This window comes from Manis pentadactyla, chromosome 10, assembly GCF_030020395.1.
Source record: "Manis pentadactyla isolate mManPen7 chromosome 10, mManPen7.hap1, whole genome shotgun sequence".
NCBI lineage: Eukaryota > Metazoa > Chordata > Mammalia > Pholidota > Manidae > Manis > Manis pentadactyla.
The window spans coordinates 49,734,317-49,752,490 of record NC_080028.1 but is presented as its reverse complement, the minus strand read 5'-3'; the positions used below and the strand labels follow the sequence as shown (position 1 = coordinate 49,752,490).

The following is an 18,174-nucleotide window of genomic DNA, read 5'->3' as shown; positions in this document are numbered from 1 at the left end:
CCTAGAGTGACGTGTTTGGTGAGTGGGTGGGCTTTTCTCTCCCTGATTCTTCCAGCTACATCATACTGTATGCATGTGTACACACACACACACACACACACACACACACACACACACACACACACACACACATAAAAGGAAGTACCTTCATTTTGTACACATATTTTATTTTCCTAGCAGTGTCTTCCTCAGTCCTTCACACAGTATCAGATTTATTTAATGATTAAAAGAATCAAGAAATGAATTTGGGAAATAGTTTCTAGCATTCAAATCTTTCATAGAGCAGCTCCAGATATGGAAAAAACAGATACTATGAATCAGGCTTATCTGTATTTCTAGTTGGGCCAGGAGATATCAATCCCTGAATCTGACTCTACTTTGTAGAGAAGGGAGGTGGGAATCAAGGCTGTGCAGAAAATCAGCTACAGAGGGGAATACATCCATGGTACTGTGCCATTTTTTTGTCCCCACATGTTCAGCATGGGGCCTGTAATAGGTCACACAGATGAGATGGTGACCTATACACAGAGTTTATAGTCTAACAAGGCTGTGAACAGGCAAACACTTGATCCTGCTGTGGTGGGGCACAGACAGGGAAGTTATTGCAGAGGCTGAGAAGGATCTTCAGTGTTAACTGGCCACCTTAGTTCTTATAAAGGGAAAAATTTATTTCAGACTCTTCTATAATGCAACTGTTACCAGCCCCTGTAACACTGGTCTAGTGGTCTGCAGTGTGTGTCAGGCAAATTTACCAAATGAAGTATGTGCATGTGTCTTACTAATTTGATGTGCCAGCTTTCACAGCCCACTGATCCAAAAAGGTTTCTGTGCCCTAACTGAACAGCCTGGGAAATCCTCAGGCTCCCTCTCTTGGCTTAGTGCAGGGGCCTTGGCCATGCCCCTGAACCACCCTGATACAAAGTTGAAACTCAACTCTCTCAAGGCCATGTCAAGATGGGGCCATGGAGCTGAGGTGGGGCAGGCACATGGGACAAGCATCATGATGAACTTTTCCTGCCTATGGTGAAAATGCTGAGTTATAAACAGTATGGTAAGAACAGGAGGGACTCCATCTTAAGGCTAAGATTCCAAACATATTCTCTGGTAATCAGACAATAACCCAACAGTTTACCTTAAGGCAGGGCAGGCAGTCTTAACTGATATGTCCCCACTGCTTGAGGGTAACTACTATCTTGGAGAAGAACAGGATAAATAAATCCCTTGTGTTAGGTTTATTTAGCAAAATTAGCTGGAGGACTGATAACAGAGGAGAGGAGACATGGTGTCTCTCAGCAGAGATAAGCATCTTGAGACCATAAATCAAGCCTACGCCCAATAACCCCCCTCTGCCCTTTTGCCCCATTCTTGAAAGCCTTAAAAGACAGAATCCCCAACCTTTCAGTGTGCCTCGTATCTGAGGATGCAAGCACTTTCCTTTCTTTAAGTGCGTACTTTCAAATAAAGCTTTCTCACTGCTCAAATTATTGCGGTTTGTCTCTTTGTTATTTCATTTTGTTTCCAAGTCTTCACTTTATCTCTGTTTTGCTCCTGATAAGTAGGAAGGGGCTGCTAAAAGCTCAGATTTGGACTTGCATGTTTCCGTCGCCTGGGTGACCCGCAGAAAACTGCAGCTGTGTGATCTGCTCTTAGTAGCCTGACTTAAAATCTCCTCTCTTTGGGAAGTTCTCAGAACATAATCTCACTCCATCCTGTGCACCGTGGGTCCCCCAAATTCTGGAGTGGTAGGGGCTAGCCTACATGCAGTACAGATCCAAGGGGACACAGGATGCCAGGTGACCCTGGCTTCAGGAGTTGGCAAGGGAATCTGCCTTAGACCGAGAACTTTCCCTCTTTTCCTCTGCACTTTCCTGTTCTCTGCTGCCTGCAAGGCAGCTGCCATTCCCTGCTACTCTTGCTTTAATCAATTCCTTCCTTACCTACACTTGTCTGACCAGTTCAAGAATTCTTTCCCGCCCAGAGTCAAGAGCCCTCCCCTATTCAGGTTGAGGTTTCTCGTACTGCTTCACCTAGTGCTCAGGGAGAGACCTTCCCAAATGCAGTTGCCGGGCATTAGAAACAGAGGCCATTTCCTGTGGTTCTTTCACCTCAGTGAAAGTTCTCTCTTTCCAGAACTTGACTGGGGCAACTCTGGACCCACAGCTGTGTGGTGGGGGTGGGAAAGAAGGGAGAGCTCAACTCTATCCTGGTATCAGGTTTATTGCTAGAAGTCAAAGAATGCCCTCACCCCAGATCCTTAAGTCTTTCTGTATGAGCCATTTTGCTGGCTTTTCAAAATTATCTATCTAGAGGATTTCAAAGTGGGGTTACTTTTGCAAAGTCTGGGGAATTTATTTGGGTCATGAAAGCTTCAGGCTTTGTCTCTGCTCAGACTTGGGAGTTGGGCAGGTGAGCTGAGATGACACAAGTGCGTTGCCAAGTAGGAGCATAAATGCAGAAAGGTTGCTCTCTGGTGGGACTGACAGAAATTGCAGTACGGGGATTCCAGGAAAAATAAAGACAAGATTTAAACCAGATTCCTGTTTTTGTGCTTGGAGAATGTGTGAAGGAGTCCTGGCCCTCCTCTTCCCATTGTAAAGAGGTTGGTGCCTATGGAGACTTGGTCAAAAAGACCTTGACTGAATTCCTGGCCCTTCTCTCCTTAGCGTGTGCTTGCGTGTTACTGTGATTGCATGGTGATTTACTTCAAAAAAGATGCCCGTATTAAAGATTCTGGACCCAATTCCAACGTGTGTGGAGTGGGAGGTTTCTCCACACCAACAAGCAATGCTCCAGCACTGCCTACATGGATACAGCGTCAGACTCCACCGGCTAAGGGCTCAGTCCTATAAGACAGCCCCTGCCCCTCTTTCAGATGCCAGTCTCAAGCTTCGGTTGTTTCCTGTGCTTCTGAAACCTGCTACAGATTGGGGGTTCCCACGACTCCCTCCCTGGTTGGATTAATTTGCTAGTGTGGCTCACAGAACTCAGGAAACCATTTACTCACTAGATCGCCAGTTTATTATAAAAGGACAGAACTCAGGAGCAGCCAGGTGGAAGAGACGCACAGGGCAGGGCATGGAGAAAGGAAGGCAGAACTTCCAACACCCTCCTCCCCCTGACTGTCCATGTGTTCACTGAGCTGGAAGCTCTCTGAACCCAGACCTTTAAGGTTTTTCTGGAGGCTTCTTTATACAGGTATGACTGACTAAATCATTGATTACCAGTGATCCCCGCACCCCCAATCCCCTTCCTGGTGGTCAGGGGGTTGGGACTAAAAGTTCCAACCCTTTATTCACAAGGTTGGTTTCCAGGTAACCAGCCCATCCTCAGGTGCCGGCCAAGCCACTCATTAACATAACAAAAGGCACCTTTAGGCTCTCATCACCTAGGAAATCCTTAAGAGCTGTGTGCCAGAAACACGGATGAAGACCATATATATTTCTTATAAATCACAATATCACAAGCATAAACAGTATAAACCTAATCTAACCTTTAGTGGGGCTTATTAGCATGTGAAGTACATTTATTGGGGTCGACACTCAGAGACGGGTAAGGCAGTTGGTTAGAAAGACTGAACAGGCCACAGTCTCAGAGTTATGCTGGGGTTTGCAGTTTGCTGGTTGTATAACTTAGGGGTACTCAGTTACCTCCTGCAGCTGTAGTGGCTGGCTTGCCATTGGAACGTGTGTCAGCCTTCAAGGGACCATTTCACCAGAGTTAAGTGGGATTGCCTGCTCCCAGACCACAAGAACAGTTCATATGGTTGCTTTGGTATCTCCTTGCTAATACACACTACATGCTGGTAACATTTGGTAGCAAGTTTGCTTTCAGTACAGTCTACCACTAGTTAGGTTGTGGGAAAGGGGACACGGTCTCCCAAAGTCACCAAGAGAACTGATGATTGCTAAATAGCCAATTGACTTACATCAGTGGTGACATCCTGTGTGTCCCTCTGGGGTAAATTGCAGTATCTCCAGAATCTCTCTCCTGGTCTTAGCCCATTTACATGTACCCACTGCAGCTTCTTTCAGTCTCTGGGGCAAGGAGTGGAGAGAGGCTGTTCTCTGCTCCCCTCTGTTGCATAATTGGTCTGGCGCCTGTCAGTCGCCGTGGACCACCCACACGGAGTTTCTCCCGGAAGGGGCGGGTGGGGAAGTGAGCGCCTCACTGGGACTGAAAGAGAGAACCCTAAGCGGGCTTTTGCTATAAGGGATGGGAGAGACGAGAGAGCATGTGCAAACGGAGCCGGCCTCACTGTGAGCAATAAAAGGGTTTCTCCCACCATAGCCTTTCCTTAGACTGATTTTGGTCACACCGGTTTATTTGCCCCGGGCCGGGAACACTGCTTCCCTCAGGAACTACAGTACCCCTCTTCCCATTCATCTGTGGAGAAATTACTGAACTCTACCAAGTGCTGCCCTGAGGGTTTGTGTCTGGTTGCATTCTCTCCCTGGGCAGTGGACAGAGACAGGGACGCCTGAAACAAAGGGTCCTGGATCCTGAGGCGACCCTGTGTATTGAGGGAGAGTGGGGGGATGAGTTTTAATGTATTTGGTGGTATTGTGGGGTGGGTAGTTTTGGTTTTGATGCCGGGATTCTTGTTTGCGGAGTCGAAGAGTGAGCTTAGCAAACAGTCAAGGTAGGAGAGCCAGGGAGACTTTTATTGAGAGACAGTGAGAGGACAGACAGAGCTCATGGTGTGAGCCAGGAGGGGACAAGAGAGCCCCTGGTGGTGCATTGTCTAGGGGTTTTACAGGCAGTTGAGGATATTTGGGGACGTGAAAAAAAGCTTAGGAGTCCCTGAATATTTAGAATTAACTTAAGAATTTCCTGCCTTGATTTTGCTCTGGGATACCGGCATCTTGGTCTGGGAGCATATCAAAAGACCGCCTGCCCAGCTCCCAAGATGGGCTGAGGTATTGTCTGTTTGCTAAAGAGTAAATAAGTTAAGAATCTTACTCCTTAAACTTCCTGGGTGTTAAAACGCAATCTTATCTTTAAGGTAGAATCCTTCCTGCCTTTTACAATGTTGTTTACAGCTGGGTCTGCATGCTAAATTAGTTGCCCAGTTTGCAAAATCAACTTACCAGATCTGAAGGAGGAAAGACAGCACATAGTCCTGGGCCTTTTAGCATGCTAAAGTGAATCTTACACATGATTACAAATGATTAGCATAATAAAAACATGTGCTACTCTTCTTTATCTGGGGAATATTAACTGATCCCTGAAGAATGACTCTAGAGCTTAATGCTTAACACAGAGTTTTGGTAGAGGGTTTCCTTGCATGTAGTTACTTTGCTCTGACAGTAAATAGCCTGCCTTGCATTTTCCAGAGGCCCTCACCCTATTCTGTCTAAGCCCATGGTCCCTGTCTCAAGTTCTACTCAGTTTTCTTGAGCATCTCCTGTCTCTGCTGTTTCTTAAAAGTAGTCAGCCTGAAACCATCCTTATGCCCAAGAGGCCTATTTTGGGGTGGCAAATACGCTCCCCCTTGGGGGAGCCAGGCAGCAGGACACAGGCCTGAGCTGCCAAGGTGCAGTGGGATCCTGTGGGTCCCGTGCCCTGGACACCCAGGCTAAAGGAGGGCAGCGGCGAGTTTTCAGGGGTCCACGTGGGCCCAGCTCTCATGGACGTGTTCGTCCAGGCTTTGTTGGGGGGCAGACGGGCCTTAGGAAGCACCCACGCTGTGGACCGACAAGCGGGCGGCGCTCGGGGAGGTCGGGGCCTGCAGGCACAGAAGGCTGCGCTCGGGGAGCCCGCAGACCAGAGGAGGAGACCAAGTCAGTCAACTCAAGTAACAACTTTTTGTGAAACTACAATAGTGTACGTTTGGAGAAAGTTCTGGGGCCATGAGACGTAGACGAGGAGAAGCCTCCAGCTCAGAACCGGGAAAGACTTCGCTAGTGCAGGTACGAGGATGAGGAGCGAGCGGGCTTCCGCCCGGTGGGCCGCGCTTTAGGAAGGCGGGACTGCCTGGGGTGGACACGCGGAGCCCGCCGGCGCCCGGCGGCGGGGGACGCTGCCTCCTCCGGGACGGCGGGGGGCGCTGCGGGCAGGGCGGCGGGGGCGGTCCGGGCCGGCGCGGCGAGCGGCGCGGCGGATGGAGAGTCTGGCCGCGGCCGGCGGCGCCGACTCCTCGTCGGGCCGGGCGCGGCGGGCCGGGGCCTTTGTGTGAGGCGGCGGCGATGGTGCTCGGGCCCGCGGAGCCGGGTAAGCGCGGCCGGGCTGAGGGCTGCCCCGGCCGAGGCCCGACCCCGCCGCGGCCTTTCTCTCGTACCCGCTCGCCCCTCCCGTCCGCCCCCAGCTCCCCAGCCCCGCGCGCCCCCGGCATCTTCCCGGGGCATCCCCCGCTGTTTGGGCCGCGGTCGAAGACTCGGTGCCCCCGTGGAGCGCCCCCACTCCCGGGTCCGCGACTGCGGAGGCGAGACCGCGGCGCCGCGGGCCTGGGGCGCCTTCGCGGAAGTTTCGTGTCTGCTCTTTCCCGACCCCCCCATCCCAGGCTTCTCCGGCCTGACCTGCAGACCGTCGGTGGGTGGCCACCGGGCCCGGGGTGCTGGGCCGGCACCCCACAATGCGCAAAGCATCCTGGGCCCCGGGAGAAGCTGGGAGTCAGGAGACCGGGGAGGCGCGGGAAGGCGAGGGCGAGACTGCGGGAGAAGCCACCAGCTCACCTTCGGCCTGTGGGCCCGGAATGGGGGCTCTGTGGAGCCGAGCTTCTGGAGTCTTACCTGTGTAGTTACCTGCCTTCTTACGGCCTCAGGGAAGTCTAACATATGCATTAATCCCGAAAAGGGTGGTGAACAGAAATAAAGCAGTTTTGTTCAGCTTCACTCTCTGGGTTCTGAGGGCTTTAACACCCTTCACAGGAAGAGAGAACGTGAGAGCAGTATCCGAATGGCTCTGGGTGATGGAGGGCAAAGGAGCAGGCAGGTAGCATGAGTCGGGAGTTGGGACACGTGAATGAGCAGCACATTCATTTAGGGACTGTAATGATAGCGGTGATAGGAAACAGTGTGGAAGCATCCTTATCTTTTCCTCAGCAGCTTATGGAGCTTTGGTAATTTTGTTCAAGTATGTATATGGCATTTGGCGCCTTCAGGGAAGAGACTATACACAGAGAGATGGGATTCAGGGGAAATTAGGATGTTAATAGGAGAAAAATTTGAGCCAGCTGCTGTGGTAAAGTACAAGGTGGTGCTGGAGAGGATGCCTCTGGCTTGGCTCTTAGGTACTAGCTTCTGTCTTACCAGGCCTGCGACCTCTCTTACTGACTTAAAAACTAAGCTATCAGATGGTTAAAAATACTTTTGGATTTGTCGTAACAAGTTTGTCTTTGGGAATATATGGGGACAGAGGCCATCGTCCCATTACTTTGCTGTCCTTGCCCCCAGCAGAACTAGACGTCCCCCAGACCCGTTCAGCCCTGCTGCCTGGGCCTGGCAGCTCTGGCTGGTGGCATTTTCTCCTGCAGAGACCTCACTGGCAGGGGAGTGTTTGGCCATCCACCTGTCCTTTCTGTCCACAGATGAACTGTGCTGACAAGGAGGCAACATTGGAGCTGCTAAGATGGGCATGAGGATCAAACTGCAAAGCACCAACCATCCCAACAACCTGCTGAAGGAACTCAACAAGTGCCGGCTCTCCGAGACCATGTGCGACGTCACCATTGTGGTGGGAAGCCATTCTTTCCCAGCCCACAAAGCTGTGCTGGCCTGTGCGGCCGGCTACTTCCAGAACCTCTTCCTGAACACTGGGCTTGATGCTGCCAGGACCTATGTGGTGGACTTCATCACTCCCGCCAACTTTGAGAAGATTCTGAGCTTTGTCTACACATCCGAGCTCTTCACAGACCTGATCAATGTCGGAGTCATCTATGAGGTAGCGGAGCGCCTGGGTATGGAGGACCTCCTCCGGGCCTGTCACTCTACCTTTCCCGACCTGGAGAGCACTGCTGTGGCCAAGCCCCTGACCAGCAGCAGTGGCAGCAACCCTGGTACCCTGACTGGTAGCTCAACAGGACCCACCCATGCCCTTGGAGAACTCCGGGGTGGTGGGGAGAACTTTGGTGCTGACAGAAACTATGTGCTACCTGGTGATGCTGGGGGAAGCTATAAAGAGGAAGAAAGAAATGTTACCAATGACACTAACCACAGCTTGCCTCTGCCACAGCAGCCACTGCCACCAAAGACAGAAGACCATGATGCCCCTGCTCCTTTCACTTCCGTTCCTAGTATCACAACCCAGCCAGTCCCAGGCACCGTCAGCATGGGCATCCAAACCAGCTCAAGCTCCTGCCAGCCATGCAAAGTTCAGAGCAATGGAGATTTCAGTAAAAACAACTTCATCAGCCCTGACCCTGCAATAAACATTACCACTGGGACCGACTCCTGTGTGAGCAATAGTGACCTCTCCAGAGATCCAGGCTTTGGGCAGATGGATGAGCTCCACCTAGAGGATCTGGGGGATGATGACTTGCAGTTTGAAGACCCCACTGAGGAGATAGGCACAGCTGAGGAGGTGATTGAGTTGAGTGATGACAGTGAGGATGAGCTGACTTTTGGGGAGAGTGACAACCGAGAGAATAAGGCCATGCCCTGCCAGGTATGCAAGAAAGTTCTAGAGCCCAACATCCAACTGATCCGACAGCATGCTCGAGACCACGTGGACCTGCTAACAGGCAACTGCAAGGTCTGTGAGACCCATTTCCAGGACCGAAACTCCCGGGTGACCCATGTACTGTCCCACATTGGTATTTTCCTCTTTTCCTGTGACATGTGTGAAACTAAATTCTTCACCCAGTGGCAGCTGACGCTCCACCGACGGGATGGAATATTTGAGAACAACATAATTGTCCACCCCAATGATACCCTGTCTGGGAAGCTGGGTCTGTTTTCAGGGGCAACCTCCACAGAGTTGAAATGTGCTGCCTGTGGGAAGGCATTGGCCAAAGATTTCCACGTGGTCCGGGGCCACATCCTTGACCATCTAAACTTGAAGGGCCAGGCCTGCAGCATCTGTGACCAGCGCCACCTCAACCTGTGCAGCCTCATGTGGCATACGCTCTCCCACCTCGGCATCTCGGTCTTCTCCTGCTCTGTCTGTGCAAACAGCTTTGTAGACCGGCATCTGCTAGAGAAGCACATGGCTGTACACCAAAGCCTGGAAGATGCCCTCTTCCACTGCCACTTATGCAGCCAGAGCTTCAAGTCAGAGGCTGCCTATCGTTACCATGTCAGCCAGCACAAATGCAATAGTGGCTTTGGCACACGCCCTGGTTTTGGGCTACAGCACCCAGCTCTGCAGAAGCGGAAGCTGCCTGCAGAGGAGTTTCTGAGTGAAGAGCTGGCTGTGCAGGGCCAGCCTGGGAACAGCAAGTATGGCTGCAAGGTCTGTGGCAAAAGGTTTGCCCACACGAGTGAGTTCAACTACCACCGGCGCATTCACACGGGCGAGAAGCCATACCAGTGTAAAGTGTGCCACAAGTTCTTCCGAGGCCGGTCAACCATCAAGTGCCACCTGAAGACACACTCAGGGGCCCTCATGTACCGCTGCACAGTCTGTGGCCACTACAGCTCCACCCTGAACCTCATGAGCAGGCATGTCGGTGTGCACAAGGGCAGCCTCCCGCCTGACTTCACCATCGAGCAGACCTTTATGTACGTCGTCCATTCCAAAGAGGCGGAGAAGAGCCCAGACAGCTGACTGGGTCCCAGCAGCACCAGTGCTCCAGAGCGGCAGCCAGGACATTGGTTTTCTAGTGACTGTTGGTCTCTCCCCAGCCGAAGTTACAATTTTGCCTTGCTAGGAATTTGTTATGTCTTGTGTTTAAAGAAGAAAAAAAGAAGAGATAGCACATGAGCTGTTACTGTTTTGGAGAAGCAACAGCCCTATAATGTTTACCTCCTTATCTGTTCTTGCCCACGAAGGGCTGTGATTTTGATTCTTTGGAGGCTGGTTTTGGGATCTCGTCAGGCTGTTGGTGTCAGCTAGATGCCCTTCCCCAGCCTCTCAAATTTTAGTTTACTGATAGGTTTTATGCTGCTAAGAATCCAACCAACGGCCTCTCTGAATAGAGGAGGTGGAGAGGGTTTTCACTGTGGGTATTACTGCCAGCCTCCAGCTGGGACACCTGGAGGAAAAAAACGAGTCGGCAGGGCAGCTCACCTGAGGTTCCAGTGCCAGCCCTCAGGGGAAAAGGCGGCAGGGTTGGAGGGGCCTGCTTGGTGCATGGCTCTCATCTGCTGATCAGACGCTAGATCTTTGGGCAGCTAGGTCCAAACTGGGGACAGAGCTTTCTGTTTAGGTCAGAATGCTTGGGGACAAATCCTTGCCAACCAGAAGAGGTGTCCAGCAGTGCTGCCAGGAGTGGCAGCCTGGAGGGAAAGGAAGGGAGGGTTGTCTTCTGAATTCCAAAGAAACATGATCTTACGGAGTGATGGCCCAGGACATCAGGTCTTCCCAGTGGGGCACAAAGGACAGGGAGCCACCTGATAGCCGTCTATCATCTGGCCACCTCTGTGGGCCTTGAGTTTCCTGGTGGAGAGGTGGGGATTGTCTGATAGCAGCAGCCTTGCCTTAATGTGCATCGTTTCCCACCCGCAAGTGTTCTGTAGAGTAGGTGAGAAGACCCCTTGAGGTGGTGGAGTGGTGGGCTGTGAGCCCTTTAGAATTAAAAAGACCCAAGCAACTGACGTGGAGCGGCTTGCTCATTCAGTCTGTCCAGTCTGGGGACCTGGTGATTCCTTTGTGCTGACTGGGTGGGGGCTTTGGCAGCTTATCTTTGACCTGGTGGGATTTATCCTGATCTGTCACTGCATTGCCACCAGGGGGCCTTATTGGACATCAGCTGGTTCAGGCCCGCCTGGGGTGGCTAGGAAACCCGTTTGCCCAGTCGGTGGGGCTGGTTAGCTCCGTTCTCTGTTGGCTTTTGAGGGGGGTCTTGCCCAAAGAAGGCTTGAGGGAGAGGGCGCTCGGATCTCGTGTTCACAAGGTGGCACCTCAGTAACTCATACTACCTCACCCTGCTTAGGTGAGTTCTGGGGTCCCCGGCCTCCACCCTGACACTCCCCTAATGGGACTCAGCAGCAGCCCATGCTGTTTCACAAGCAAGTAGTTTTAATTAACTCACAAAGCCTTTTGACGTTAATATTTATTTATATATTTTTTCATATACATGTTATCCAGCATCTCTTAGATAAGTGACTTCAGGAAAATGAGTTTCTCCCCAGCAAGTAGCCATATTCTAGGAGACAGTCCTGGTCAGAGATTTGGGAAATGGGGCCAGAACTAGGGGAGAATGTGTCAAGCCTTTAAACAAGCAAGTTCTTCTCTTTCTCTCCAGATAGTCTCTTGCAGAATAAACCCAGGGAACTCTTTAGGTAATGAATGTAAGTTTGAAAAGTTGGGGCTTGTTAAATTCCTAGGCCTTTCCTCCCATCCCTTCCTGTGACCCGATAGACAGGGGGCTGGGTTGGAGGGGTCAAGTCACATGGGGGCCTGTCTGTGCATTTTCTCCCCCTCCCTGAACTCGGAGAGCTGCATTAAGGTGTGAGGATGGACCAAAGCCCTATACACGTTGGGTCTGCTGCCTTTCTTCTTAGCCCTAAGCTCATAAAGCCTCCCAGCTGGCTGCCTGGCTCTCTGGTGGAGTGACCAGCACACGAAGGGCCTTGAACTCATGGCCACCTTTCATCACCCCTCCCAGATGGCTCAGTGCTCCCTCGGACATGCCTGTGAGGAGAGCAGTTCTGAGACTTTTCCCTGATTGGCTTTCCGTTTCCCACATTGACCGTTAGAAATTTAACAAGGAAAATGTATAAAAGTTACAATCAAGTGTCTACTGAGCCTTTCAAGCCTGAATGATTCCCTCCTAGACTGTTGGTGAGCATTGATTTTTTGAGTCTGAATCTGAGAGGGGTGATACTTACTGGACCCCAGCCCCACCAGGTAGCTGAGAAGGGATCAGTGTGCTGGAGAAACCCTTTTTTTTTAAACAAGAGGGCATCATGGATGCTGGGTAGTCTGTATTACTTAACCTCAAACTGTGAAGTTTTCCCTTTTTGCCAGTAAACCAAAAAGTAAATCCTGAAAGTTTGCCCTGAAACACTAAACAAAGAGCTGCAGCCCTGACCCTCCTGGGGCCAGGTGGTCAAGCAAGTGACCTGGTTGGTTGCAGGCAGACTTGTGGCAGCATCGGTAGCTCATGGGGCTCACTGACCAGACCTGTTGATCCTTGTGTCCCCCACGTTCACACCTGAACCCACCTCTGTGGAGTCATGTTGACTGCCTTTGCCTCCAGCTCACCCTTTTCTAAACTGTTTTACTTGAAACACTATGTTGTGGCAAAGGCCACTCCAGGATCCCTGGGGGAAGGTCTGCCTTTTTTCCCAACCCTCTCTAACTTTGTTGCCCCCTCTGCCCCAGAGCCCAGGTTAGCACTGTCTCCTGCTGTATTGTTCCAAGGTTCACTGTGACCCTGAATGTCTTGTCTCCCATTTTTCTCCTTGTTCCGTAGTCAGGACTGGCTACATAATTTGCAGAGCCCTTTGTTTAAAAATTAGTAAGAATTTCAAGGTGGGGCTGTAGAGCAGTAAACTAAACACGAGGTCATTCCCAGCTTGTTTCCTAGGGGAAAAGGTTAATGCTTGCCTGGCACACACAGGGTTGAACAGCAGAGGCTGCTTGTGGCCAGAGGAGGGCATCAGTATTCCAGCCAACCTGTGACCTATGGTTGGCTCCCTGATGCCACAGTACCCACCGGGAAGCTCTGCTGTACCCTAATGTTCGGTCCTAAATTTTATGGCTCTGTGGAGTCTTTATCGTTCTTAGTTGGGGAAAAAAGGAAGTTGAGGTTGGGCTCAGGGGACCCCTACGAATCAGGAAATGAGTAGAAGTTCTTAACTTTTTTCTCTTCTGAGCAGCTCCCTTTTGTCTCCAGGACAAGGCTTTGGGCTTAAAACTTGCTCTCCAGTCAGGTTTGCTACTGATGATTTTTCTTCCTTTTCTGGCCACCTGCTGTGGCCTGTTTGCCTAGACTACTCAACTTTGGAAGTGAATTTAAATCCCTTTATAGATGGACACTGGTTTTGTTGGCATGGGAGTGGGCCGTGTGGAGGAGTGCCCACCTGGGAGCCCCCACACGCCCTTTTCCCTGATCCTGCGCAGAGTCAGGAAGAGTGGGCGCACAGCACTGCTCTCAGTGTGATCACTCATCATGCGCAACGCTGAAAATGAAACTTTCGGTTTTACTGTTAACTCTAACATCCGTCCCCTGTCCAGTCCACTCCCCCCTCCACCTGTACTAGCTGAAGTCTCTTACGAAACCAAGAAGAGTTGTTGACGTCTAACTCCTTCCATTAAATTAATAAGTACTGACCTCCTAATATTTAAGTGTTTACTATCTATTGCTGTAAAGTTTTGTATATTTTGTAAACTTCTTTTCCCAGATAGTAGATGTCTAAAATCGGTGTACATCTGATTCTTTTATATTCCATTGTTCAGCAGAAAGTGTGGTTTTTTATTTAGAATAAAAAAAAGGAAATTTGAACTGGGAGTTCCTTATCTGCTTGCTGTGGTCGTGCCCCTCTTGAGTTCAGCATATCAGGCCCTCGGCTGTTCAGCAGCAGGATCCTGCCCAGCAGATGCCAGCATGCTTTCAGATGGCACATTTTCCTTTCCTGTACCTGAAATTCCCCAGAGTTAACTTGTTGACCTATTTTTAGAGGGAAGTTAAGTCAGTGACCCTGCGCCCTTTGAGGGGGAACATCCCTGGGGGTGAGGGGGGGAATCTTCTTTTGGCCCAGTGAGAGCAGTGGGACCGCTAATGTCTGGTGGGACGAGAGATGTGGCCACAAATTGTCTCGCCAGTGCCATTTAATTCACCATGACAGGGTATGTTGAAGTGGAGAGAGGCAGATTCAGATAGGAGGCCGAGTTTTGGCATCATCTCATGAGGTTGCTAACAAATATACCCCCAGGGAAGGAGACAGACCTCTAGAAGTAAGGGTGTGATGTGGTCCCTGTGGTCTCAGCGCATTGCTGGTGCCTGGCCCAATGTCAGTGCCCAGTAAATGCTGAGGGGAGCAGCCTTGCTGCAAGCAGAACAGCACCCTCCCCTTCCCTGGCCCTAAGGAAGAACTCGGGGTGCCAGGGTGGTAACTGGTTGCCAGAGAGATCTGTGAGAAGAGCAAGATCTTGGGGAAGTAGCCTCTGAGATACCTGGGATGTGACAGAAATGTAAAATTGGGTTTTCTTTAGGAAACTTCAGAGTCCAAGTCAGAGGAGCCAGTGATATGGGCTTGGTTTTTATGTGGGTACAGGGAGGAAAGTTTTTAATGCATTTTTTGCATTGAAGCCCTTACTGCAATCCCAAGTCAAAACCTAGACTCTTGGGGAAAAGCCTACAGCTCTGTGTCACTGAGCAGCTGTTCACAGCTTGAGGCCCCTTTGGATTTGGGCCCCCTGAGCCAAGGGGATTGTAAATACAGATTTTCTCTCTATGCTCCTGACAAATGGGTACCTGCCCTGCTGGAGTACATGTTTAATGCATCTGGTGAATACAGTTTCAGATTTCTAAGAGCAGAGGAGACCACCCAGGTCAGTGAGCGAGTGGTTATTCCAAGTTAAACATTCCAGGCGTCCTGAGCATTTGAGCAGGAGGAGGCCCTCAGTGATTATGTCCACAAGTCTTACACTCCACAGTCAGAATTAAGAGGCCCAGGACTTGGAACAGGTAGACCAGGACCTGTTCTTAGGCTTGTAACATCAGAGTTCACAGGCATGGTCCAAGTTTCCCAAAATGAGAAGTGAGCATTTCCCAGAAAACCTACTTGTTAACAAATAGACTTGCTTCCCTATCGATAGGACAAGTGCTGTAGAAGTAAGATGCTGGGCAGGGAGATGAGAAGACAGCCGGGGAGAAGGAAGTGTAAGGGTGAGAGCTGATCTGGGAGAATACCAGAACTCTGTCCTGTGGCAGAGTTGGGAAATTTCTGCCTGCCCATGTCATGAGGGGACAGAGGCTGAGGGACCTGGCATCTGTCAGTGCCTGCTGCTGGCTGTCCCGAGCTCTGCTCAGAATGGATGTCTCTCGATCATTTCCGATGATCTGGGGAGAGAAGGAGAGACGGGGTGGATTTCTGATAACATCTCTTCCCGGAAGTGTGGAAATGTTGACCCAAAGTGGGGAGGATCGGGCTAGGAGGAGCACTGACTGGGACAGTGCCTGTGCTTTGGGGGGAGGGGAGCGGGAAGGACCTAGGGGAGAGCAACAGCAAGGAAATGGAGTCGTTTCCTGGATGGTGGGGGTTGAGAACCACCCTGCCGACTCAGCTGCAGGGCGCCTATCTCAGACCCCAGCTTCACCCCACCCCTCCTGTCCCTGTCCCCTCCATGTATCATATCACTGAGGATGCACTACTAGGAAATGTCCTGCTGAAGCCTTCTGGTTCCTTGGCCTCTGGCCTCTTGTCCCCACAGCCTGCTTGGTGTGCTGGCAGATGAACAGCATACATAAACACAAAAGGAAAGTTTTGTGAGGTCCCTGCAGAGGTCACTCTTTCCGGCCAGGGTGGTTTCTGAAATGACTGCGTGTAGTTTCTGCTGACATCTCTTTATCTAAGCTCCCTTCCCAATCCCAGCTGGAAGTGCAGATTTTTGAGAGACTCAGAGTGATGGTTGTCTCTATTGTTTATTTCACCTTTTTTTCCTGCGTGTCTCCCTTAGACACAAAGACTGAGACAGTACAACACCAACGACTTGTTTCCCCCTCCCTATTCTCTTCCTTTCCCCGCCTCAACATTTTAAGACAAACTCAAAATTAACCACGAGTGCTCTGACCCTGACCCTCACTCCCCACCAGATCCCACCTACACCAGCTTTCTCCCTCAGTGCTGGAGGAGAGCTGGCTCCAAGAGACTGAGGAGTGGAGATGGGTGAGGCTTTTGGTGCCTGGAAGTTCAGGCTTGGCTGGTCGGGAGTGGCTGCTGCAGTGGCTGGTTGCCCTCCTTGGTGATGACGATGGAATGTTGAGTGGAGGAAGAGGAAGAGGAAGCACGTCTGGCTGCCCCAGCCTGGACCTTGGGAAGGTAGCGGACCACAGCATTCAGCAGCTGGCTCCGGAATCTTGGGCTGAGAAAGTTGTAAAGGATGGGGTTTGCGACACAGTGGAGCATGGAGAAGCAGTCAATGATGTCATAGAAGAAGTAGAGCAGGTGGGCCAAGTAGCAGTGGAGGGAGATGTGGGTCCCATGCAGGGTGAGCAGCAGCAGGGTCACGTGGTAAGGCAGCCAGCAGATGACAAAGACGGCTGCGTAGGCACACACCAGCAAGCAGTGTCGTCGGCCCTTGGGCCACCCTGCCTGACGAAGCCGGCAGGCCATCAGCACGTTGAAGATTGTGATGAGAGGGAAGGGCAGCAGGAAGCCCAGGATGGTGGTGGACAGGGCCACTGCCAGGGCCCATGCGCTGTACGTTTCAAAGGGTGCCATGAAGAGGCACATGGGCTCAGAGCTCTCCACCAGCTGGATGTGGACCACCTCGGGCAGCGGGATGATGGCTGAGAGCACCCAGACGCCTGCACACACAGCCCGCCGCACGTGGCGCTGGCGGCTCTGCCAGGAGGGAGAGGTACTGGTGAGGGTGATGTAGCGGTCGGCACTGAGGCACACCAGGAAGAAGATGCTGCTGTACATGTTGGCGAAATAGAAGTAGTGAGTGAAACGGCAGAAGAAGCTGCCCCAGAGCCAGGTGTAGTTCAGCGTGGCCTCTAGCATCCACACGGGCAGACAGAGGACGATGCCCAGGTCCGCTATGGCCATGTTGAGGATGTAGAGGCTCAGCAGCCCCTCCTGGCCCGAGGGACGCCAGTTAACACATATTACCAGGAGGTTCTCCACCAGCCCAACCACAAAGATGGCTAGGTAGAGGACAAACAGGGCCACTTGCTTGGTGTCCTCCCGGAGCTCTATGTGGCACTCGGGCAAAGTGTGGTTGAAGAAGGAGAGCAGTTCGTCCCAGCTGTGGATCTCCCCGAAGTTGCTGGCAGGCTCTGTGGTGAACCCCTCAGAGGGGCCAGGCCCCACACTGGCCTTGACTGACATTAGGACCAGCAAATGCCTAGTCAGGAGAAGAGAGGGATGGAAGAGAAAAGAGACCTTGAAAGCAGCCTTAGGTCTCCAAGGTAGCAGGCCACAGGGACCAGGAGGCTTTGGGGAAAGATTCTGGGTCGGAAAAGTCAAGGAAGGGACATTTAGCCTTCAAGCTGTGGATAAATAGTGTAAACTCACTTGCCGGCTTTGACCCTAGAGCAGAGATACTTTGTTAAGAGGCCTCAGTGGTGGGAGAGAACAGAATTGTTTGTGCCCAACCAGATTTTTTCCCAGCCTGGCCAATCCCACCCAGTTTCCAGCCCTAGGTGGACTCCAACTCCAGTTCTCTCCTGGCCCTTCACCTCCTGGCCCTTCATGTGGGCTTTTCTTAGGGGCTCTTGCTCTGTCTTGCCATTTGGGCCTTGGATGTGGGACACACACACACACACACACGCCCCTCTAATTCACCCTTGGGGACATCTGTAGGTCATGCAGGAAAGCTGGTAGTGTCTGTGTGGATTACCTTCTTCCCTCTGAGACAGAGTGGCACTCACCTGAGTTTCTGTCAGGAGCACCTCTGTTTTGGAGGGCCAGCAGGGCTGGACTGCTGGAGAGCTGCGCCGAGACTGCAGGGACTGCTGCTGGAGCTGGCCCTGCTGGGCTTCTGGGCCGCCCTTCTCATCCGGGAAGCATAATCACTGGCTGAGGCTCTGTGGGAGATGGTGGGGGGTGGGGGCTTTTCCTGCCTCCCCAATCCAGTTAGAGGGTGAGGTCACAGCCAAAGAACCACGTGCCAGCGGCAGGGAGGAGTCGGGCTGCAAGCATTAAAATCCAGACTCCTCCCTCACTAGCTATGTGAATTTACCTCTTTAAACCTCAGTTCTCTTCTCTGCAAAATGGGCCAACAATAGTATCTACTAATAGGGAGATATTAGTGAGAATTAATTGTGAGAATTAAATAATCACCAAGATGAGGTGCTTATCAGAGTCAAGACTGGTAAATGCTTTGCATATGTGTTTTTCACTCTCTAAATTGGCTTTAAATCCCACTCTGCCCTGTCTTGATTTCTTCTAAGGGGAACTGGAT

At 51.5% G+C, this 18,174-nt stretch overlaps 2 protein-coding genes across 3 annotated transcripts; one reads left to right on the top strand and one right to left on the bottom strand.

Annotated features, from left to right (window-relative positions):
* The first annotated feature begins 6,071 nt into the window (after window positions 1-6,071).
* Window positions 6,072-13,546, top strand: ZBTB39 (zinc finger and BTB domain containing 39). Of its 2 annotated transcripts, none has more exons than XM_036894869.2 (2): window positions 6,072-6,210; window positions 7,526-13,546. In XM_036894869.2, the coding sequence occupies exon 2, from the start codon at window positions 7,567-7,569 to the stop codon at window positions 9,700-9,702; it is 2,136 nt and encodes a 711-aa protein (XP_036750764.2). In that variant the 5' UTR covers window positions 6,072-6,210; window positions 7,526-7,566; the 3' UTR covers window positions 9,703-13,546. The 2 variants fall into 2 exon arrangements, with proteins under 2 accessions (XP_036750764.2, XP_036750765.2); XM_036894870.2 differs by lacking the exon at window positions 6,072-6,210 and adding an exon at window positions 6,503-6,528.
* A 2,259-nt stretch (window positions 13,547-15,805) lies between these two features.
* Window positions 15,806-17,782, bottom strand: GPR182 (G protein-coupled receptor 182). The gene is made up of 2 exons (XM_036894872.2): window positions 17,642-17,782; window positions 15,806-17,115 (listed from the first exon to the last, which is right to left on the bottom strand). Exon 2 carries the CDS (start codon window positions 17,097-17,099, stop codon window positions 15,957-15,959), a length of 1,143 nt encoding a protein of 380 aa, XP_036750767.1. The 5' UTR covers window positions 17,100-17,115; window positions 17,642-17,782; the 3' UTR covers window positions 15,806-15,956.
* Between the last annotated feature and the right edge of the window lie 392 nt (window positions 17,783-18,174).

Excerpts from the sequence above, each read along its gene's own strand:
- ZBTB39 (XM_036894869.2), top strand. The coding sequence starts at position 7,567 with ATGGGCATGAGGATCAAACTGCAAAGCACCAACCATCCCAACAACCTG.
- GPR182 (XM_036894872.2), bottom strand. The coding sequence starts at position 17,099 with ATGTCAGTCAAGGCCAGTGTGGGGCCTGGCCCCTCTGAGGGGTTCACC.